Below are 24558 nucleotides of genomic sequence, written 5' to 3'. Positions count from 1 at the left end.
AAATAGTGCTTACCGTCATATTATGCACGGGGAGTGCACTACAGGAACGCTTATGACAAGCCACTCTATATAACAGTCTAAATGAATGAATAAATATGCGACTCTTTTTTTTTATGAACTCATAAATAGATCTAAAATCTATATACAGTTATATCAAAAATTCACTATGTTATTGTCGTTGATAGAACAATTGAAGGTTTGTACGTAGATATAAGGATATGACAAGCGGCTGTATAGTTAAATAACATATTTCTCTTGTTGCTTATCATAGATATTGAAGTTTGGGATTTCGCGAGTCTAATTATTGCCACAAACACTGGTCTCTGCGCGCGCTTGCTGGCCGGAAATTTTATAGTGACTGGTTGTCGAAATGAGGTCGGTTGTATTTGTCGAAAAAATTGAACTAGAATTCTCGGGCAATATATTTGCCAAGGCACTGGTTCTAGGAGATGTCGATAATGATTCGGTAAGTTAGTGATAATGCCCTCCTTTCTCTTGCAACTTCTACAAGTTCCCAGCTCGGGTCGGGTACTCCATCGGCCTGCAAGTGCACTGGTGACGGTGAACCTCTCGCCTGGGGATCGGGAAACTAACTCAAACTGTTAATATCCCGATGGGCGCGATGGTTCCTTATCTTGTGAACCAGGGCATTGCATTGGCATATTGCATGCAGTGCAGCTGTTTAGGCTAGAAGCTCTAAATCATGGATTCCAAGAACGACAAAGATTAGTTAAGAGTACAAACACAACCAGACAACCGTGCTGTGGGCATTCTTTTGAAGGCAAGCATCCCAAACCCAGGGTCTGTTTTATGTCTAGGACCGTCTATGTGTGCGTGCCTGACCTAGCTAGGCCTATTCATTGACCGACGGGACCTAGCCGGGGCGCACGTCATCAACAGGCAGCCCCGTGCCCCCCCCCCCCCCCACACACACACACACACACAAACACACACACACTTTTTTTTTCTTCTTCTTCTTCTTCTTCTTCTTCTTCTTCTTCTTCTTCTTCTTTTGCACCATACAACTAAGGAATATAAGGTTTTAAACTCAACTTTGGGCCCTCTTTTTTTTTTTACCCTGGCCTGGATCTGGAACTCGGAAGTGCGTAGGCCTAGAAGTATGTGGCACTAGGAAAAAATCGATAAAAACCTTGAAGTGTGTGAGCATGGTAAGGCCAAGGGCTTTGTTTTTGCTGTGAATTTTTTTTTTTTTTTTTCATGTTTGTTTCTTTTTGTTGTTGTCATTTTTTTTTTTTTTTTTTGTTAGCTGATGAAGCCTGGATGTGGCACCAGACAGAAGTCTGAAGTGCCCCCCTACTTTGGAAAATGTGGTGCTATTAGTATTATAAGGCCATGAGTGTGATACTGGTAGATTGTATGCATGTCTGAAATTTGTTTCATTTCTGCACCTAAAGTTGGCCTTTGTTGTTGTTTTTTTTTGGGGGGGGTAGATGAAATGTCAAATATAAACACAAATTAATCAATGAAATCTCAATTCTCAGTATTACCATTAAATTACAAGTAAAAGCTGTGCATGTATAATCTAAAGTGTGAATCAACTATTTTGTTGTGAGTTCATTCTTTTTCTGTATTTCAGCTGCATGAACTCCTTGTGGGGAGTGTGGATGGAGACTTGTGGGTATACAAAGGAGAATGCACCACACCCTTGGCAGTGGCATCAAACCTGGGAATGGTATGTTGTTGAGCAAAATTAATCCCTCCCCTTTTTTTTATATTTCACAAGATCTTGAGTATAACTACTTTCTTCTTCTTCTTCTGATTAAGTCTGCCTCCTTCAATAGACTGAAGATTCTTGCAGACTGGTGCTATTTACATTATAATACAATTTATTTACAGATATTTACAAGCACATAGAAAATTTGACGAAAATACTAGCCACTGTGATCAACCGTTAGACGGTTTCGAAATGATCCCACAGATGGCGCTGAAACAATTTCTGACGACAGGGAATTCCAGTTCCTTACAGTTCTTGGGAAGAACGAATGGCGATGCGATTCAGTTCTCGAATATGGTACCTGGTAGGAGTGTGGTTGCGAGGCTCTCGTTAACTGAGTAGCCTGTTTGATGATATAGTCCTGTGCTGAAAGAGGAGTGAGATTATTGTGTATTTTGTACATCATAATTAGCCTGTCATTTTCTCTGCGCTGTTCCAGAGTGGTCCAATTAAGTTCTTGTAGCATTTTGGTGACACTCGAGGTGTTATGGTAGCGATTTAAAGTGAATCGCGCAGCTCTTCTCTGGACCATTTCCACTTGGTGGATTAGGTTCTTGGTAGATGGGTCCCAAACTGTGGAAGCATACTCAACAATTGGTCGAACCAACGTTTTGTAAGCTGTGGCTTTAACATCAGATTTTATGCGAAGATTGCGTTTTAGAAATGCAAGCACGTTATTGGCTTTATTGACAGTATTGTTAATGTGTTGGGTCCACTTCAAATCAGAAGTGATGGTTACACCCAAGTACTTCACGGATTCAACAGATTCAAGAGGGGCGTTATTTAGATGATACACGTGTTGCACCTTACTTCTTTTCCTGGATATTGTCAAAACCTTACACTTATCTGTGTTCAAATCCATCATTCATTTTTTCGCCCAGTTACCAATTTTGTTTAGGTCCTCTTGAAGATTTTGCGTATGATGTTGATTGTCGATGGTCATGTAAGAAATTGCATCATCGGCAAAAAGGCGAACCTTTGACGCGAGACCATCAGGCAAGTCATTGATGTAAAGTAGAAAGAGGCAAGGCCCAAGAACCGACCCCTGAGGCACTCCAGATCCTACCGCTACTGAAGAAGATTTAATACCATCCAAAACAACCCTCTGACTTCTTCCATTGAGAAAACTTTGAATCCATTTCAGATTTTTCCCCCTGATACCATAGTAGTCCAGTTTACGTAAAAGCCGCTCATGCCCAACCTTGTCAAAAGCTTTTGAAAAATCCATGACTATAACATCCGTTTGACGTCCTGCATCCAAGTTCCTATGTAAATCGCTTGTGAAACCAAGTAATTGTTGTTCACATGACATGTTCTTACGGAAGCCAGATATTGCAGGGGGAAAATGATGTTATTTTCGTCCCCGTGCTTCATAATTTTGCTGGCTAAAACGTGCTCCATTAGTTTACAGCAAATACATGTCAGCGAAATGGGGCGGTAGTTTACAGGAGTAGATCGATTACCTTTCTTGTAGACTGGTACAACATTTGCTTCACGCCAATCATTTGGTATTTCACTTGATTCATATGACAACCGGAATATATTGCAAAGAATTGGAGCCAGAATTTTTGCCAGCTGCTTCAAGACTCGTGGAGTTATACCATCCGGTCCAGGGGCCTTATATGTCTTCAAACCACAAAGCAACTTCTCTACACCCTTTGATGTAAACAAAATATCCTCCATTTCTTCAAAGTCTGGGGTTTCCGGTAGTAAGTCATTCGGTATGGGAGTTTCCTTGGTGAAAACACTTTTGAACTGTTGGTTCAGTGCTTCAGCTTTTGCAATTGGATCAGTGATCGTAATACCATCACTTTTCAGTTCTCTTATTCCTGTATTATCAGTTCTGTTGTGTTTGATGAAGCCCCAAAATTTCTTCATGCTCTCAAATTCTGTGGTATCTTCATCGATAGAAAAAAGAGATTCCACATAATTCCAATAAGCCCTCCTTAGCTCCTGTTGCAGTGATTTCTTAATTGCTTTCAACTCTTCCTCCAATTGAAAAGGGACTACCCCGTGGTTTCTCAATTTCATGTTCCGACTTTTTTTGTTCAACCTATCTCTCCTTTTGATCAACCTTTTAATCTTGTTTGAAATCCAAGGTATGTCATCCTTTTTGGATGTCATCTTATGTGGAACAAACTCTGTCATTCCCTTCTCTATTCCATTCTTGAACATAACCCAAGCCTCATTCACTGAGCAAAAGTCAAGCTTATCTTCAATTTCCTTGCCTACACCTTGCATGAAATCAGCAAATTTCTCCCAATCCGCTTTGCTGTAGATGTTAATTTTCCTTCTTACTAGCTTCTGGCGAGTTGGACAACCAGCAATCGTGAGAATTGGGCAATCATGATCTGAAATGCCTGGTACAACTGAGACATCAGTGACTAACGTTGGATTATTTACTAGGAATAGATCAAGGACGTTTTCTCTCATGGTTGTTTCCATAACTACCTGCGTTAACCCATGGTCATCAAGCATAGAACCAAAAGCATGATGAAGCGCTGGGTGATGACATGCTTTCACCTGTCTTGTTTCCCAATCCCATCCAGGTAGGTTAAAATCACCTCCTATGACTACCATATGATCGCGATTCAATTTACAAAGGGATCGTTGAAGCTCTGCAAGACTCTCTTCGTCATTTTCATGAGGCCTGTAGTACGCAGCTATATGTAGAGTCTTAGATCCCGCCATATTTAATTTACACCAGAGAATTTCACAATCTGTTTCAAGTTCAATTTCTCTTGTAGCTAGAAGTTCTCTCTTAGTAGCAATAAATACTCCACCATGAGGGTCATTAGGTCTATCTCTTCTCTCAATATGATACTGATCAGTTGGGAATACCTCATTATCATTGACTGATGACAATAACCATGATTCAGTACCAATGACAACTTCTGGATCATGTATTTGCGTCAGGAGATGGAAAGACTGTTTTTTGGCACGAATACTTTGGCAGTTGACATTGAGGATCTTAATGGATCGGAAGTTAGATTTCCTAGGTCTTACAACTTTTCTACTGGGTGAAGACATATGAAGTGGTGAACCAATATCACTCTGTGTGAATGACGTATTATTGACATCATACATTATTTTATGAATATATAAAAGAAAAAAAGAAATTGAATAGCTGGTTGTTTCATTTCACTTGGAAAAATGGTAATGACCAGGTCAAAAGAAATTATCAAAATAAACATTTTAATAATATGAAGAAGGTGGTCTGAAAATGGTTGACCCATATTAATACCAAAAAAAAAACAACAGAAATGGCATGGGTTAGATCTAAACTTTTTTTAATGAAAGCTAGCTATTCTAATTCACAGAAAACTACTGAAGTAGAAGTATTGAAATATTTTTATAAAGATCATTTTGCTTTGAAGAAATTGGAAGCACCTCAGTTTGTACGGTATCGAACAAATTGACAATTTGTCGGTTGACTGGTATGAATACAGATACATTAAAACCCTATTACAGTGTACATTTTCTTCAATCTGAGATCATTCATTTCTCTTGAATCCGTGGTAAAGATGTTTCTTTCAAATCTTCTCAAGTGATATGAAATTGATTCGCAATAATCATACCAAAATGAGTGAGACAGATGAACTAATTAATGTTGCTTTTGTCCTGTGATTATTTTCCTCAGATTGTATGTACAGAGATTGCAGATGTCTGCAACATCAAAAAGGTGAGCTAAAGGATGAAGAAGGGCTCAAAATTCATCTTCATACATTTTGATTTTGCTTGCAATATATTGGAAGGCTCTACCAAGGAACTCCCTGACATGATTTGCCAATTTAAAGGACAAGTTCACCTTTATAAACATAAGGATTGAGAAAATGCAACAATATTAGTAGAACACATCAGTGAAAGTTTGAGGAAAATTGGACAATCGATGCAAAAGTTATGAATTTTTTTAATTTTTGTGTTGGAACCGCTGGATGAGGAGACTACTACAGCGTGTGAGTCATATGCATACAAGAATATAAAGAAAATGTAAAAGAAATTCAACATATTTTCACTTTTTTCGCATAATAAAAGAGCACTTGACTTGCCTCTTTCTAAAGGCAGGGGGAATAATATTACCCATAACATTTGTCGGTAACGAGTCAGGGGAATGTGTACTTTTTTCAAAAGATGGAATTTTGTGAAATTCCCGTTATATTTTCCTTATATTGTTGTACGCATGTGACATCTAAGTTATTCATACACTGCAGTAGTCTTCTCATCCAGCGGGTACTGCACAAAAACTTCAAAAATTCATAACTTTTGAACGGATTGTCTGATTTTCCTCAAACTTTCAATGATGTGTTCTACTAATATTGCTACATTCTCTCAATCCTTATGTTTATGAAGGTGAACTTGTCCTTTAATGAGTTGTTTCACAGTATTTTACCGTCAAATGTATAAAGTGATTGACGAGATCATATAGTACTCAACTTTAATTCCCATAATGAATATATAACATTTTGGTAGCTCAGCTACAAATGTACGTGCCCGGAGATTGCAATATTAAAGGGTGTACCTGCGTGCAGCCTCACAGTGAAGAAGAAACAGGACCCAGATTTTGAAAATTAAAGTCAAATGCTGAAAAAGGAAAATCTCGGCTTTAAAGGGGAAAGATAATTGGAGATGGATTGTTCATGGATAGAAACATATCACATGAGGATGCTACATCTGACAAAGGTGGCTTTTGTGGTTAAGTGTCTATTCTGTTAATAAAGGCTACTACATTTCTATTTGCTGTGTGGGGAGTCGAAACAAAAAAGAAGGGATTTAAAAGTCGAGGGCAAACACTTTAAAGGGATTATCAAATTAACCCCAGACTTGGTTTAATTTGCAGTAACCCGTTGAGGATGGGCTGATTTTGCTACAACTATGCATTTCCAATGGGCACTTGCCGAGTACTTATGACTCATCCTCAACGGGTTAACAATATTTTGTTTTTGGTTATAAATGGTAGTCAAATTCAGAAACTGGAAGTATTGTTGACTATTTTATAGGTTCTGTAGGGCTTTAATACACCCTTTTACATTTGTCCGTCATTGGTGGACAGTGGAGAAAACCAAATTGAGACAGTTGGGAAGGGTGTGCGAAAATGCAGGGATGTGAGAGTTACAGAGTTTGATCTGATTTCAGGTATTTTTTGCTCAGCTCGAAACTTACTTTTCAGACTTTTTGGCTGGTCAAATGCATTGAATGTTCACCGGTTATTGCACACATTTTTTTTTTTATAGATAAGTTCAAGATTAAGTAAGTGGTAAAGTAACCACTCTAATGAAATGAACTCAATTCTTTCAACCTGAGAGACTGGTTTACTAAGTACCGTTGATCGCCTCTATGGAATTTAAATTCTAAGTAAGCAAAAATTTAGCAGGAACGTGATTTCTACCTCCTAAATTATCCTAAAGGTGTAGACTACACTTATTGAGAAGTAATAAGAGAACCACCATGTTTTGTTGCACTTGGCACATTTGTATCTTTCTGCGAACATTAATTGATTGATTGCTAACATTATATATTTGGTTGGCGTGATTCTTTGCAGAATGTCGCTGTGGTTTTGTGCGCCGAGGGGCTCTGTTATCTCTTCTCCGTGGATTCAAAAGCCAAGGATGAGCAGCAAGCAGCAAAGGTGATGATTGCATAAAGACACCAGAAAAAGATTTTTGTGGATGAGATAAGAGTTTGAAAGAGGAGGTTCACAGGCTTAGAATATATCGAATCCCATCAAATTTGGATGCTCCTAACTGACAGAATGACTTGGTAGGAAATCCACCTTACTAGAAGAATGGTATTTTGGGACATAGGGCTTTGGAGTCAAAGTTCTGTTGATACATGCCGCCTCACTCTCCCTCTGTTCACTGAACTCATAGGACAAAACAAATGATTTGAAACTCAGTAGGAACTGCCAAGAAAGAATTACCAGCTATATCATGAAACTGACCAAACTAATTTTAGAATATTGTTCAGGATTATCATAATCCAATGTTTGCTACATGCTGCACTGGAAAAAAAAATAAAGGGTTAACAGTTCACACTGTACAAGTGTAGTGCAGAATTCTGTTTCTAAACTTCAGATTTAGATGGGAAGAGGATCATCTATAAAGATTGTGCAAAAAGTTGAAAGTCAACTTATTTACTGAATGAAAAAATGACCCCCATATAAAAGAACTACAGTCAAGAGACTTGTAAGTTTTGTGATGTGTGGTCAAACATTGCACTGGCTGGCTTGGCTCGTGACAATTTTTAGTGGTACACACTTCTTGACAAAGAGTATAGGACCTGAATACAAGTTAGCCTTCATTTCAGTCATTTGCTTACCCCCAAATCTCCCCCATCTCCATGCTGCATGCTTTCTATGTTGTGGTCTAGAGTTAAATCCACTGGTATAGGTGAGGCAGGTTAAATTGCCTGATTATGGTTTTGAGAGCATGATCACGCCGGAAGTCAAATGGGGTCCAAAAATTCTACTACAGGTGTATATTGTCTGCATGAAACATGAAACAATAGAAATGTGCAATAAATGTGTGACAAATGGTGCTTCAGTGTTGTTTATCAGGTTATTTGGCTTGTCACAACTTTTTGACAAAAAAAATTGTAAGGTGTAAAATATATCAACATCCAAATGGCAACTGTACAAAAATGAAAGGATAGAGGTTCAGAATACAAATGACATCATCACATAAAATACTTGGATATATACAACGTATCTATTATAGCTGCCCCACTGTAATTCTTCCAAGCCTTCATCACCTAAGTAGGGTAACAAGGCAAAAGTGTTGAAGAGTGTTTTTTCAAGGACATTCTCTCTCTCTCTCTCTCTCTCTTTGAAAAAAAAAAAAAAAATCTTGTGATGTTTTGCTTGTCATATCTTCTACAGTCAGAGGTTGCCCAGGAGCAGAGTGAAAAGGATTTAGAAACCGAGCCGGTGAAACCTGCAAAACCTGCCACGCTGACGCCTTTCCACACGCAGCATTTGCCAGCAAATGCAAGAGTCCTCCTGGTTGCCGACATTGGTTAGTGATTGATTCTTACAATTAGATGTTTTCAGTGCAGAAACTGTTCTTAAAGGACAAGTTCACCTTCATAGACATGTGGGTTGAGTGAATGCAGCAATATTAGTAGAACACATCAGTGAGAGTTTGAGCAAAATGGGACAATCCGTTTAAAAGTTATGAATTTTTAAAGTTTCTGCTCAGTCGCGGCTGGATGAAAAGACTACTATAGCTTGTGATGTCACATGAGTACAACGATATAAAGAAAGAATAAAGAAAATTCAACATATTTCCATTTTTCTCCCATAACAAAAGAACACTCGACTTCTCTCTTTCAGAAGGCAGGGGGAATAATATTACCCTTAACATACGTCAGTAGCAAGTCAAAGAATTGTGCACTTTATTCACAAAGTAAAGTTTTGTGAAATTCTCTTTTTATTTTCCTTATATAGTTGTACGCATGTGACATCATACACTGTGGTAGTCTTCTCTTCCAGCAGTGACTGCGCAGATACTTAAAATATTCGTAACTTTTGAACGGATTGTCCAATTTTCCTCAAACTTTCACTGATGTGTTCTACTAATATTGCTGCATTCTCTCAACCCCTATGTATGTGAAGGTGGACTTGTCCTTTAATATTTCAATGTGGTGTAACTTTTCATGTATGTGACTTGGATATTGTTATTGGTCACTGTGATTTATTTCCATCATGATATTTCCATGGAAGCACTTTGCTGTCATGTAGTGCCGCGCCTCTTGACCAGTGCGTCGAGGCCCACTGTTTGGCTGCAAAGCTCTCTCACAGCAAAAATGAAACTGAAAAGATTCGTATTTGATTTTGGTAACTGGGCATCAAAAAAGTCTGTAGGAGCCAATGTGGGCCGTGCTTTGGAAAACATTGAAAAGCCATGGTGTAGTGTATATTTGTTTCCTGTTCTGTTGTTGTTGTTTGCCGTGCATCCAATCTTTTCTTTGTTGTAGACAACGATGGCAAGCTGGAGCTCGTGATCGGCTACACAGATAGGGTGGTCCAAGCATACCGGTGGGAAGAAAAGCAATCCACGACTGAAGTGAGTGCCTGGCATGTGAGGGCGCTGTTCTGCGATAGTTCTTAAGGCTGAAGATGTACCAGAGATATTATTGGCATTCAATCCTCTGCGAGAATGCTCAAGGACCTCTGCAAGATTCCATACCATTAAATAGCATGAATCATTGGTGCACTCGTATGAACTAAATTTGATACGGACTCGTTGAACATGCTTGATTTTTTTGAATGAATTTTGTTTTCTTTGACAAATACAGTCAACCTCACCAAAATTGACATTGCATATGTCCAGAAAATTTGCTCAGTCAAAGAAAATTCTGCTTCAAATGGATACAATGTATTATTTCAACTGTACCACAGTCTAAATTGATGTACTAAAATTGAGGATTTTCTCTGGTCATTTTCTAGTAGACTTCTGTTGACTGGCATCTTGCATCTGAATCAAATATAAAAATGAAGAGAAGTTCTACCCAAACAAGTGCATTTCAACAATCATTGACATGGTAAGGGTCGACCAGTAAAACTTGGAGTATTGGCTGTAGGAGAAGGGACACAAGGACCACAGCAACCTCTTGCAATCTGCCAATCATTTCCTTTTTCTGGTGGATCTGAGCCATATCAAAATTTCTTCACATAGTTTTCTCCACAGACACTTGCAAAATCAAAACAGTATGTTTTTCTTCTACACTTTCCCTCTTACTGATGCGCCGTCACTCTACCTTGTCTGGTAAAAGAGAGGGGGAAAATGATGGCAAGAGTGATGAACTATTGAATGCCATTAATGCATGCCTTTGATGAGGGAGTATTGTCACAGACATTAGTTGTACAGTAAGAAATTTGTCTGAAGTGCCATTTCACACACCAGAGTTTGCAACATAATTGACTCCTTTTCATATATCTATATATATTCTGTCTCTGTTTTCACATATCAGGATCCTTTGACCCCCGGTGAAGGAAGTTTTGTTCTCCTCCAAAAGTGGCACCTCGGTGGACAGGTGAGAGACAGACATGAGAAAACTTCTGTGCAAAGTTTACATCAGTCATTAAGTCTGCGATGATACGTGTCTGTTTTTAGGAACTTTGGAGCCCTCTTGGAAGAGAAATAAGTATTAAAAATGCTGGAAGCTGCCCTCCTTGTATAGTCACAGTTGTTGGTCAATGTTGTCTGTTTGCCACCAGAACCCCTCAAATGCTCGAACCTAGGAATTCTTTATCCATTTTCATGTAACATTGTATCGATCTACAGACACAATTTACATGAATGACACGTTCTTATTTAATTATTTTCTTCTTCACAAGATACCTTTATAAGTGGGTGGATATTTTGAGGAGTGTTTGAGAAGTGTTTGAATGGTACATGCAAAAAAACCTTTTTTTTATTGTTATAATACAAATCAACAATGTACATCTATTCTAGTAATCCCCCCCCCCCCCGAAAAAAAAAAAAAAACAGTAAAGATCAAATACATGTGATTTTAATTCATCCAAAGATAATCAACTTATGGTGTTTGTCCTCGCTGCATCATTCTGGTATGCATGTCGTTACTCTTTGGTGTTGACAAGGGCAGTATGGAACAACTATTTGTCATTTTGGGCTTTTCATACTTGCACTGCACTAAGAGCGATTTATCTATGAACAGCCTACAAAATTTGTGATGTGTCTGCAGTGTCAGTTTAGTTGCAGCCAGTATGAAAGGGGCTTTCAAGTCAGAGCCGCCCATCAGTACCTCGGGCTTGCATAACTTATTCTCTCCCCTCATCTCAACTTCCATAGGTGGGGTCACTCTCTCTCAGCCGCCATCTGGATGGGGCGCCCAAACTGGTAGTCTCCCAGCCAGGCTGCAACTATGCTGAGCTGAGATGTGCATGGCTGGTGTCTGGGGGAGAAGACTATTATGCAACCACCCCTGGAGGGTATGTTGATGAGTGCAGGAACAAAAGAGATGTCGTATATGTATACTCTTAGGGTATAAATGTTGAATGTTAACCACCTACCATACATTGTACTTTAAGAATGGACATTTAGTATTAACCCGTTGAGGACGATTCCCAGGTATACTCGGGCAAGGGTCTATGCATGGGAAATACATGTTTTAGCAAAATCAAACCATCCTTAATGGATTAAGGAACTAGTTTTATTGTGCAATGGTTTGAGATGTACGTGACACTTTTTTGAAATGTGATATCCCACTGCTGCAAGAGCTGTAATTTTGCATGATATATTTTTGCAAATGAGGTGGTCACATTACATTTTCATGAGATCCGTTATCTCTATTTTGACTTTGAGATTATTGTGTAGTGCACTAATGCCTGTTTCTTTATGATATTTTCATGTGCAGTTAATTTGGGCCCAATTGTGATTTGCAAAATATGCAAAAAATAAACCAGCTTTTACATTAAATCAATATATGTTTCATTGCCATGACCTTTTGAGACTGGACTTTGTCAAGAATGCATACTTGTATCTGTCTTGCTGGGGGAGAAGGGTATTTGTTAACCTGTCATATACAGTATACAAAGTGTTCATATGTGTATTCTATTTTTTAGCTCGTCCTAGCAAAACTAATTGTTCAAGTAAGCTATTGTGATTGTTCACCATCTTGCATCCATCGGGCATTGAATTTTTCATATTTTCATCTTCTTCTTGACTGCTGGTGATTGGAATTTGACCAGACCTGGCTGTAATTAATCATTCTGGGAGGGGATCACATTTTGTACAAATGGTGGTAGTGCACTCAATAATAGGGGGCTCTTGGGACTGTTCCCAAATATCCCAGGTTAGGAGGGAGTTGACCAAGGCATCTGGTACTTTCCCGAAAGTCAAGTTTTTATGAAAGAGTTAGATTCAGGTGTATTTACCAGAAAGGGGAATAGCAATGCTTCAGTATAAGCACTAGACCACCCACCAAGTGTCATGTTTTATTTCCCCAAAGAACTTTTTTTCTGTCTTTTTTTTCGTGATTTTTATTCACATCATTATTTTGTCTGTTCATTTTCACACTTTTTCTTTCAAGTGGATGTCACTGTTTTACTCATGATCTGTGCTGTTTTTTTCACGTCTCTCATTTCGTCCCTGGTGTAAAGTGAGGAAAATGTCTACGTAACCATGCACCCAATAACGAACAGACGTGCACGGAACAAGAACGTGTCGACCGAGATAGTGGCGGGACTGTCCAAAGGTACGTCTCTCTGGCCAGATGCTGCACGTCGTCCATAGGTTTCTGTTGTTGGCCTGATTCTGGTCACTTGCAATTTCCTTCCTCGAGCTCAGCTTGGCAGATATCATAGCAACCAGCATAGCAACAGTGAGGACTGTTATCCAATGGTGTGGCACAGCCACTGATCGTCGAGGTTATCAATTTAGGGGCAGTGTGATGATTTGTTTTGACAGCAATTTATACCTCAGAATTCTCAACTGACACAATATAGTAAAAGATTGGTACAGTCGCTGTATGGTGGCCACATTTTAGAATAATTATTTTTATGGTGTATTTCCCCTTTAAGGCAGCAAAAGTATTCAGAGGCCTGGGAACAGTGACAGCATGAAAATCTTTTTTTTAAGACCAGCCATATAATGACTTATAGAATATGCAATAGATCGCACTCCAGACGAAAATAGAATAATCTTTAGCAGAATAGCTGTCGTAATTCTCTCTTTTCCATGTTCACATCATTTGTAGTTGAGTGAACATTTCTGAATATTGAGAAGACTGTCTCAAAAGAGAAAAACGATCCTATTTGAACTTAAACCCTGTTACGAAATGACATTATCACAGTAAAAAAAGGTTGTTGCATTGTTCCAAAAGTTCGGTAGTCCAGTGCTTTTGATAACCCTTTCAATTTAAAGAACTACAGATGTCTAATATTCTGATGGTTACATAGACAATGATAATTTTTATTTTTATAAACAGCTTTAGCAATGAAACATCAAGCTCAAGTGATACTAGATTCAGGACAAATCTAATTGTTTGATATTTTTGTCCGTATGGGACAGCTGTCATGTGAAATTGAACTTTTTTATTGAAATCAGTTGGACTTTTGTCTAGTGAAGCATATGTATACGTGTTACAGTTTATACTTGAAAAGGAAAATGACCAATAGTTGCCAAGTTTCTAGTTGTATGTTAAAAATTGTGATTAGTTTGCTCTAAATACTTGATGTTTTGTCTTTGACTCTAAATCAGGTGAAAAGGAAGGAGGGGGAGAGACTGAGCCAGAGCCAGATAGGTTTGCCATGTGCACTCTGGATGGTAAGAAACATTGTATGTGTGTAAGTGTATTTACTGTAAGACCAAAAACATTTGCGGTATGAAACTTATTTTCCCCGTAATAAAATTTTCATGAATTGCTACTTTCGTTTAATGCGTAGAAGAAAAAAAAACACTCGTTTGCATTTTACATTTACAGATTTTGGCCCCTAGGCTTGCAAAAATTCATGAAAATCTTTATGCATGGAATAATTTCTGGTTTTACAGTAAACTCATAAGGTATTTCTTATGGTATTTCCATAGATTGCATGTTGTTTGTTTGCTTTTTTTTGTGATATCCCAGATTTTGATGTGAGCAGAGGACTGTGGGAATTGAGGGTGGGGAGGATGAGACATGTTTAAAACTGAATAAAACTTCCTTTGAGAGAGGGCAGAGGAGGGAAGATGTAGAGGGAGAATTTAAGGAGGGGTTAGGTTTGTGTTTTCTTTGCATTTTTGTTGATACCTTTTGTTCAATGTTTTGTCTCGATAAATGACATCTAGATTGATAGTTTGCTTGCATGTTGAGCACTGTACAAAGGGGATTTGGTGCAATATATTAAGTCATATGATATATGTACATAATAATAATAATGATAATAATAATAACTAGAAAAGCACCCTGAGAGCGCAGACCTCCACCAAGCAGCTACTTTTTACTGATGATCTTGCTCTTCCATAAATTTAAATCAGTGATTTCCAACCATATACATGCTAAAAAATCGCCCGATTTCCCAATATAGAAGCCTTTGTTACGTCATAAACCCTCGCGCCTTGCCCTAGCAGAAACTAGAGCACGTACTTTAGTGCACCTATGAAAACCTCAAATTAAATGCGCAGCTTGACTTCCCAAGTTCATTGACCCTACCTGTCAAAATATCGAAAATCCTTCAAAAAATCCATAAAAATTTCAGGATCACTACCAAAATTTAATCATCTGTTACTTGTGTCATCTCAGCCTTCCCTGCAAGTTTTAAGTCAAACCCATTCTCCACTTTTTGAGTTATTTTGCGCATGGACAAACAAATGGTAATGAAAACATAACCTCCCTTGGCAGAGGTAATCATCATCATCATCATCATTATCATTATTAAAAGATTCCCATGAATAGCTCAGTTCACTTTTGTATTATAGCAGACATGAAAAGTCTGATTCATTTTCCATTGTGAACATTCATAATGATAAGAAAAAAAGGCTCATCTATTTCTCTATGATTGTATCATGTATATTGGATGTTGTGTTCACATTTCAGGAACTCTCATGCTGATTGAAAAGGACAAGAGCCTGTGGTCACTTCTTGTGGACCATCAGCTGTTTGCACTGACCAAGTTGGACATCATGGTAAGCTGAAACTCCAACTCACTGATAGCTCACTCAGAGCATGTTTCTAGCATTCGTCTTTGTTCAGAATATCTCACACTGTATATTACATGTGGTGTATTTCATGAGTTGCTTGTTATATCATGCATAGGGAGCAGATTGAGAAAATGTTGCCTCCATTCACACAAATGTGCTGTATATTATATTTAAGGAGAGAATTCGCTACTTTACTTATTTCTCTTTCCTTCACTGTGGCTGGCCATCTTGAATTCAGCCATTTAAGAAATTGTCTTTCAAGTCCCAAATCACAAAAATAATTGTTCTCACAAAATGGTGTACGCAGTAGTTACAAATCTAAATTTGCGATTTGGTAATTCACTACAATCATTGAGTGGGTACCTCCACATTTATTTTTTTTCACAGAATGCATAAATATGCTTGTATGAATAATGCCTCACTTTTAAATGAGTACTGACGTGTACATGTTATTACTTACTACCTGTGTATCATTCCTTAAAGGGATGAGTACAGTAATGGAGAAGATGAAAATTGGGCTGTAACTTATTTTGTGAGATACCAAGAAAACACTTATGAAATAGTACAGAGCATACCATTTTAAGAGGAATTCAAAGTTTATTTGATGAAAATCGGGTTTGGAAAAGCTGAAACATCCAAAAACAAGTAAAACAAAACGATCGTAATAAAATGTGGTCCCACACTTTATTAGGATCACTCTGCTTTTGATATCTCAGCCATTTCAAAATCAATTTTTGTCGAATAAACGTTGAAATCTTCATGGAATTACATGCTCTTTTATATTTCATAAGAGGTTTCTCACTATCTCGCCAAAAAATGATCACTTGAATTGAATTATTCTAATGACAATTTTTCCTCATGTGAAACCACTCTTTGTTTGGTTGGATTGACAGTGTGATGGCTGGGATGAGGTGGTAGCCTGTGCCTGGGACGGTCAGACGTACATCATTGATCACACCCAGCAGTCTGTCCGCTTCCATCTCAAGGAGAGTGTTTGTGCCTTCACGGCAGGTGAGTGCAGCAAAAAAAAAAATTGAGACAATTTCTTAAAGGGGATGGCATTAAACTGCACATTACTTGAATACGAGACCATTATTCTGACGCATTAATTTTCACACAGCAATATAGATATATAATGTATTCTGAAATGAATCCCACAAGAATCGGAACAACCATCCTCCCGCACTCCCACTGATTCCCACTGATCAGTTACTAGCCATCCCCTTTAACCCGTTGAGGACGGGCTGATTTTGCTGCAGCATGCATTTCCCATAGACACCTGTCCGAGTATACTCGGGAGTCATCTTCAACGGGTTAACTGTTCATGTGATGCATTATTCTGAAACCTCAATGAATAATTAATGCTTTTGAGGAACATTTTATTAGCATTTCAGTTTTTCTTAGTCATCCAAACATTTGATCAGATGCATTTATGCCAAAAATGCAGCACAGCAAAGTTGTATAGAAATGTGCAAGCTTTGCTGTGATTGCCAATCTTATATCAAACAAAGCTATGATGGCTACGATGCTTTCAGTGGACATATGTTGGCGTATAGCCATTCATCAATCAGTTTATGCATGGTTGTGCATTTGAGCAAAATGTGCTAACACAATATGCGCAACATGGCACACGAAGACTTAACCCGTTGAAGACTATTCCTGCAAATACACCGGCAAATGTTTGTGGGAAACGAGTGTTGTAGCAAAATCAGCTCGTCCTCAACGGGTTAAAGGCCCCCAACCTCCAATTCAGGTCCTGTTTGCATGATGATGTCTGCTGATGTAAACAGATCATGGATTTCAAATGGTTGATTAAATAATTTCATTGCATTTGTTTTATCATTTAACCCCCTCCAGATCTCGGCCGTCGACCGCGCGAAAATTGGCACACACATTGCCTATGATGTAATCTAAAATACCATGAAGTTAGTTTTTCAAAAAAATTATCATTTATGCGAAATTATGCTAATTTATGCATAATGATGCATGAAATCAGACTATTTGGTATAAATCACAAAATATAGCTCAAAACAGGCACATCTTTTGTGTAAGTATTCTTTTTAGTGTCCTTAGCAAATGTAATAAAAAAAAATTGTGATATCAGAAAAAATTCTTAAGTATTTTATTGTTTTTTTGAATTTCTTATGTATTTCTTTGTTTTTTCGACTTTATGTTTTTCTTTGTTTTTTCGATGGAATTTGTTCGCGACATCGCTCCGAACAAGAAAATATGTTATTCATTGATTTTACTCATTAAAACACCAAAATAATCATGCTTTTATGAAATTTGCCTGCAAGCACAGTTTGCATCGAAATTGTACACGAATTCACGTTTTTGAGCAATTTTTGGTCTGACATGCACGTACATATTTATGCGTAACTTCGGAACCCCGTGCCCGGGAATCGCAAATTTGGTGTCAAAAGATGCGGGAGACTCGAAAGAAAAAAGTCATGAAACGTCGCGGCAATAGCTTTTTGCGATTGTGATACATTGCGCGAATAGCTTTTTGCGATTGTGATACATCGCGCGGAACGTCGAGGGGGGGGCCTCGGAGGCCCCCCCCCCCCAGCCTAGTTAGGGTTAATATTTTGCTTTTCTGCACCTATCTACCAGGGGCCACCCTTCAAAGTTTTTCTTTCCTTTATCATGATGAGGTCGCATACAATGAAGTCAGGTGACATTAAGCATAACAGTACAATACCTAATGGCATGCACTTGTCGGTGCAGCAGCTCATGATAGCAGGGCATTTTTCACACAATGCATTCCTACTCCTTTTCTGCAATGATCTTTAATCCTGGAACATTTTTCACACAGCAGGGACTATCTCCTAATAATTTGTGACCCGCTACAACAAAAGGATCCGAAAGTCAGGGGAGGTTGATTTTTATCTGAAAATGACATGGCATTATTCCCCAACTCTTCCACTTTAATTTCATGTAACACGACTTAAAATAACTCCTTTGCGGAGATATTGATGATTCTATGAAAGCATGTCGAGTGATCTAGGAAATCAGCGTTTTGAGAAAACTGCTTTAAAAGATTTCCTCCTGACACAATCGTGATCAAGGGGAAGTAAAGATAGTTTTCTGCTCTTGACAATCGAAGGTATGCTCCTAGCAACCTCCACGATGTTCATTCAAGCTTTGCACCAGCGGTCTATGCACAACCAGTCAGTAACCAGGATGCCACGCACTGATCAATGAGATCACTTCCTCATTGCTATGGGTGGAGTCTGTCTGTGGCGCTAAATCCAAATCTTTGGACGCATTTTCCTTCTGTTGAAAGTCAGAAAATTATGTCCCAAAAAAAATTCTTATTTCTTGCTTTTCCTTTGATCATTTAGTTTCAAAATTTCGGCAGATGATAGACAATACATAAAACTACAAAATTATGCCCAAAACAGAAATCCAATGGTTTGAATGATTTTGAGGATTTGTCTTCAAACTCAATTTTCTTGGCTCAGCCGTCGGCGACTTTCGGATCCTTTTGTCATTGCTGGTCACATTTACAGTTCCAGTCACTCAACCAACATGTACTTTTAGGTTTTATTCTCCTTTGATGAGAGGTCTTTAATATCTTATTTTGAGGGATTTGTTCCGCTGTCGTTTTGTATTGTCATCACCATTCCATCTTTCCTATACGATTTTATGAAGGCCTGTACAGTACCAATGGAATCAACACACCGTGCTTAGTGTACGCTACATTCCACAACAAGATCTACATATTTTGGAATGTTCAGCTACCGCGAATTCCGTCCGCAAATCTCGTCAACGTCGCATCACTAAATGAAGAGCTGCAACAGAGGCTGTCTGAGCTGGGTGTAGGTGAGTGAGCAGATAATGTCTCAAGAGTTTCAGAATTTTTGTCCATAGTTTGTTGATAGATGCTTCCAACAAATATCTGGCAGTAGAGCTCAACAGTGAAATGCTAAATAAACATGACTCGTGTTTCTTTCAGCTTCATCCAATATAAGACTCTAGAATGTGTACTCAGCTGAATTTAGGGGGTTTTTTAAGTACATGAATGCACTCACATGGGGAAGAATTTGAACATTTTTGGTTTGGGTTTTGGCCTTTAATAGAAGGGTCCTATCTGGTTTTGTTTGAGACTGAATTTCATGTTTCTAACAATCTTTTTTTTTTAGAAAATGAGAAACCTCCTTCAAAATATGAAAGAGTAAATGTAATTCCAAGAGGTGTTCCCATTTTATTTGATGAAAATTGGTTTTGAAATGGCTGAGATATCAAAAACAGAGCGATCATAATAAACGGTGGGACCCACCTTTTATTTACATTGCTTTGTATTTCTTTGTCTTTGGATATCTCAGCCATTCAAAACCCGATTTTCATGCTTTAAACTTTGAATTCCTCTTAGAATGGTATTTGGTGTGTCATTTCATGAGTGCTTTCTTGGCAAAACGTTAAATCCCAATCCTCATCTCCACCAATGCTACACCATCGCTTTAAGATTTCTTATGATTCATTGTGACATCACAGACCACTACACCCATTTAGCTATTACATGATGAAATTTCACCAAATTCGAAGTCATCCATCCAAGAATAGATGAGACTTTAACATATCTACAATTCTTGATCTGCTATTTACTTCTGAAGCCCTGTTGTGTCTGCAATAAACTGTAACCGCTTGTCAATTTAAAAAAAAAATGAAATAAAGAAAAAATAACCATTGATGTATAAAAGAGCTGCTGTACACCAGCGTCTTTTTTTTTCTTTCTTTCTTTCTTTTTTCTCCTTTGGCCAGTTTTTTGTTGAAAAGAGTTTAAAAGAAATGCAATGATATGGTGTTGCACAGCTGATATTTTTCTTTTCGTTTCAACCTGTTTTTTTCCTGCGCCTAGACACAGAAGCTGAGAAGAGGGAGCTGTTTCGACGCTTGATATACGGCGGTAAAAGAGAGCCTGCCGTATCCTGAGTTGGACAGAGCAGATAAAAACATCTCCACAAATGTACTGTATCTGCTGAATATTTCATGAGGTTTATGTGATGGCGAATTTCGCGAGTTAGATGCTATTCGGGCATGCAAAAACATGGGAAAATGCTAACTCTGATCCCAACATGAATGTCATGTGCATGCATGCATTTCTCCATTCAGTACTGTGCTCGACAATCACAAAAATAACTTCACGCAAAATTGTTGGGAAGTCCCGATTTGCGAGAAAGATTTGACTCGCTATGGTGTATACAGTAACCAAGGGAGTGTGTTACCTTACTATATCATGCTCATGTTAGCTATCCTCTGCTTGGGGGCGGAGTACATGCATGTATAATATCACCAAGTGTGCAGATTACGAGGCATGCAGTAATTCTTTATGGCTATTGAGTTTGACTTGTAAAGTGGCTAAGCATTGCTTCAGGACGAGCATTCCAAAGTGCTTGTTTGTATCCAAGTGAATAAAAAAAAGTTTGTGAGAATCACTGATTGGATGAATTTTACTGGTGGATTACAATATGAGGAATAGAGAAGATCAATTATGCACATACACACACACACACATACACACACACACACATACACACACACACACACACACACATACAAATGTACACGCAAACACCCAGCTTCATCTAGGATATACTGTGGTTGAAATTAAATCACTATCACTATAAATGCTGAAACTCTGTACTCAGTTTAACTAATTTATAGGTGTTCAAATGTTAAATTCTGAAAATCATCCGGAAAATCTTGGGAACTTAGCCAGGCCAAATGAAAGTGACAGGACACACATACCGGTAATGGTTTTGTTACCACCAGAACTGCGTATTGACAATTTATTCCTGATTCTACAGTGGGTAAACATGACAATCTACAATGAAGCACTTACTTCCCATACCGGTAATTTGCCTTCCACATAATTAAATCTTCCACACAACATCTTGGGTCAGGCATGCCTTCATCCTTCTTCTGAGATTCAATCCCATCTCTCAGGCTGCCTTCAAGCCCAGTCCCCCAGCCCAAAACTAATACTGTGTTCACAGTGGCCATGCAACTACACAGAGAGTGCTGGACTTGTCTGTGACTCAACATGCAGCATGTATTTCAATGTGAACACTCGCACACTGTCTTTGTAATTTGAGGCAGTGTGGTCACGCATTGCATCAACAACATCTACAACTAATTTTCCTGCCGACCACAAAATCATATCCCTTGAGAGCAAATGGAAAGCTTGAATCATGGGAAAGCCAGGTTTCAGATAGACCTGCCGAGAATTTTTGCATATGGGATTATCTAAGAGTAACCTCAAAGTAGAATTATCATACTCCTTGACAACATTATTGAATTGGTATTGAGTAAGATATTCAGAAGATGGACTTTGCAATTGGTTTTCTTTGTCAAAATCATATTCTAATTCTTGTGGCGATGAATTAAAACTAAAACACGATTATCGAAGAAAATATCATTTTGATTGATGTGTGATTACTTTTTGCCAAGGAAGGTCCTACCGAATCAAAAAAAAAAGTTATCATTAATTGAATGGAATGCTGTGCCTATTGAAATGTGTATCAAAGGGCGAACGTGATGTTGTTTGCTCGAGTCCATTCATGAAGGCACTTTGTAGAGGGCAGTAGAGAACAATTTGACTGTGGAGATTGTTGCAATATTCCAGATACATGTTATATTGTGTTGTTTCTTAAGCCCTTTCATACTGAATTCTGAAATCCTCATAGACGTAATACACAGCTCACCAGGTGCCCGTAATGAACAGGTTGACATAACATCTACAAAAAGAAAAAATGACCTCCCATAAAATACATGCAAACTTGATTAGTATAGACAAAGAGAAAATAGTTTATCACCAGTCATATGTCCCACTATACACAGATACATGTACACAACAGTGCTGTAATGTCCTACATACAAGTCATTAATGGAAGAATCTTTTAAAATGAATTAAAAAGAAAATGTCTGAGTATATATTTGAAAACAAAAATATAACATACACAAAGAAAATAGTTTATCATCAGTTCTATGTCCCACTATACACAGATACATGTACACAACAGTGCTATAATGTTCATGAGTCGAGTGTAGGCTTTCTCATCCCACATTCAAGTCTTTAATGGAAGAAGCTTTTCAAGTGAATTAAAAGGAAAATGTCTCAGTATATTTGAAAACAAGATATATCATACACAAAGAAAATAGTTTATCATCAGTTATATGTCCCACTTTACACATATACACAACAGTGCTGCAATGTTCATGAGTCAAATGAAAGCTGTCCGCATCCCACATTCAAGTCATCAATGGAAGAAGCTTTTAAACATTACGCCTTTCCCGTCAACAAGAGGGTCGAAACCCTCCCGTTGACACCGGTGAAGTCTTGGCCTTTCCTGGGGGCGGGCGCCTTTACCTTACCAACCCACAAACAATGTATATCTAACCTAGCAGACAGGAAGCACATCACAAAGACATAGAAGTAGAAAGAAGGAGTGAAGGACCAGCTATGGGCACCTTCCAGAGGGTTGCCTTTAACCCTATTTTAACTGGAGGGGGGGTCAAATTGACTCCCCCCCTTCGACATTTCACGCCAAGATTCCGCAACGCGCAAAGATTTTGCCGCGTTGTTTCATGAATTTTTCATTGAAGTCTCCCACATATTTTGAGATCTAATGTAGATAAGCTTGAAAAAGTGCCTGCAACAAATTTTGGCAAAAAAACAACCGGAGATGAAAGGTCAAAAAAACAATAAAAATACATAAGAAATTGACAGAACAAAAAAAACAAAAGAAACTGATTTTGATTGAGCTATTTTTTTACAAGAAAATTGTTTGATGTGTCTTGAGGAGCTCTGACACAAAAATGTAGCAATCCTTCAATCTTTTAGATGGAGTTATTTGTGAAAATATGATATCATGCATAAATTTGCATAATTAATTTATTAAAAAATATAACATCGAATTTTTTTTCTACTATGTAATCTTGTAGCTGACATCCAGCTCTATGTGCAGGCAAAATTTTGCGGCGATCGCGTGATCGGTGGCTGAGATCTGAAGGGGGGGGGGGTCAAACTGACCCCCCCCCCCCCCCCCCCCGGTATAAACTTGGTCTCAAATAGCCCAGTTAAAATAGGGTTAAATGTTCACCCTTTTTACTCTCTTGCTACAGTGCAGTGTTTATTTAAAAAAAAGAAAAGAAAAAAGGTAATCCAGCTTTAGAGGGCTATTATTTCATAATTATCAGCTATGGAGAGCACAATGTTAGTTGTGAGGAAAGAAGAATTCTTCCTCTTTCCATTGATACCTAATCATGTTGACAAATGTCATGCATGACTGAGCACATGAACTTTAAAGACAACTATGATAGATTGCAATTTTTCCAAGTTTGCTTGTTATTGTGAAGGAACAATGCATGTTTCACTGCATGGATGAGATCTGTCCATGAGAGTGGCCAAATAGGCCAGCCTGTACGAATGCAGATTTGCATTTCTATAGCCAACAATTATAAAATAGTAGCCCTCCAAAGTTGGGTTACCTTTGTTTTATATGCACTATAAGGCAATGTCTGTTCTATCATTTCCATGATTGCATTTTGTGGACATAAGATCGTCTTGCAACATTTGGACGCCAAAAGTCTTTTTCAGTCTTCAGGCCATAGAGCCAAATTTATGACTACTTTTTTTTTTTTAGTACGACAGACCATGTTTTCAAAATGATGGAGGTTTATTCTTCAAAAGCACTCCCCTCTGTGTGGGGTACAGGACATTCAAGATATACCAAGGCATAGAGTATGCCTCTCCCATTTGTATTTCCACTGTGCAGATTGAATAGCCTTCCCTCAAAAGAAGGATCTTCTTTTGCCCAATCAATCAATTCTCTTTCAGTGTGCTCACCCACACCAATGTAATAAAAGGTGTGCCATTTGAAGTACTGATGTTTGATCTTGTCCCAATCACGTCTCTTGGGTTCTGTGGTACATAGATAGGGTCTCATTTTTTTTTGTATATCCAATAGATATTTTTGCTGCACTGCTTTTTCTCAAAGCATGCTTCATTTTACTCTGCATTTCTGAATATTTTTGACATTTTGTCATTTCTGTCAATTGAGGAAACAATGTACTTTTTGAATCTTCTAGGCTTTGATATAATTCTGGATGTTTCTGTTTTAGCTCTTGTAAGTTGAGGCATGGTTGATAAAAGACAACACATAGAAAGCCCTTTCTTTTATT

General features: G+C 38.2%; 1 protein-coding gene across 1 annotated transcript; it reads left to right on the top strand.

Annotated features, from left to right (window-relative positions):
• Positions 1–358: 358 nt before the first annotated feature.
• Positions 359–20881, top strand: LOC139741335 (KICSTOR complex protein ITFG2-like). The gene is made up of 15 exons (XM_071651917.1): positions 359–466; positions 1598–1693; positions 5376–5417; positions 7275–7361; positions 8628–8745; positions 9707–9795; positions 10703–10765; positions 11545–11645; positions 12591–12654; positions 12859–12949; positions 13966–14019; positions 15269–15357; positions 16266–16383; positions 19027–19197; positions 20234–20881. The coding sequence occupies exons 1-15, from the start codon at positions 371–373 to the stop codon at positions 20305–20307; spliced, it is 1353 nt and encodes a 450-aa protein (XP_071508018.1). The 5' UTR covers positions 359–370; the 3' UTR covers positions 20308–20881.
• The last annotated feature ends 3677 nt before the right edge of the window (positions 20882–24558 follow it).

This window comes from Diadema antillarum, unplaced genomic scaffold, assembly GCF_040938485.1.
Source record: "Diadema antillarum isolate AM-2024a unplaced genomic scaffold, OU_Dant_1.0 seq00000920_RagTag, whole genome shotgun sequence".
In the NCBI taxonomy this organism is placed as follows: domain Eukaryota; kingdom Metazoa; phylum Echinodermata; class Echinoidea; order Diadematoida; family Diadematidae; genus Diadema; species Diadema antillarum.
This window is presented reverse-complemented; position numbering and strand designations above follow the sequence as displayed.

Excerpts from the sequence above, each read along its gene's own strand:
- LOC139741335 (XM_071651917.1), top strand. The coding sequence starts at position 371 with ATGAGGTCGGTTGTATTTGTCGAAAAAATTGAACTAGAATTCTCGGGC. Across the intron at positions 9,796-10,702 it reads AAAAGCAATCCACGACTGAA|GATCCTTTGACCCCCGGTGA; the intron begins GTGAGTGCCTGG and ends TTCACATATCAG. Across the intron at positions 12,950-13,965 it reads AGTGGCGGGACTGTCCAAAG|GAGGGGGAGAGACTGAGCCA; the intron begins GTACGTCTCTCT and ends GTGAAAAGGAAG.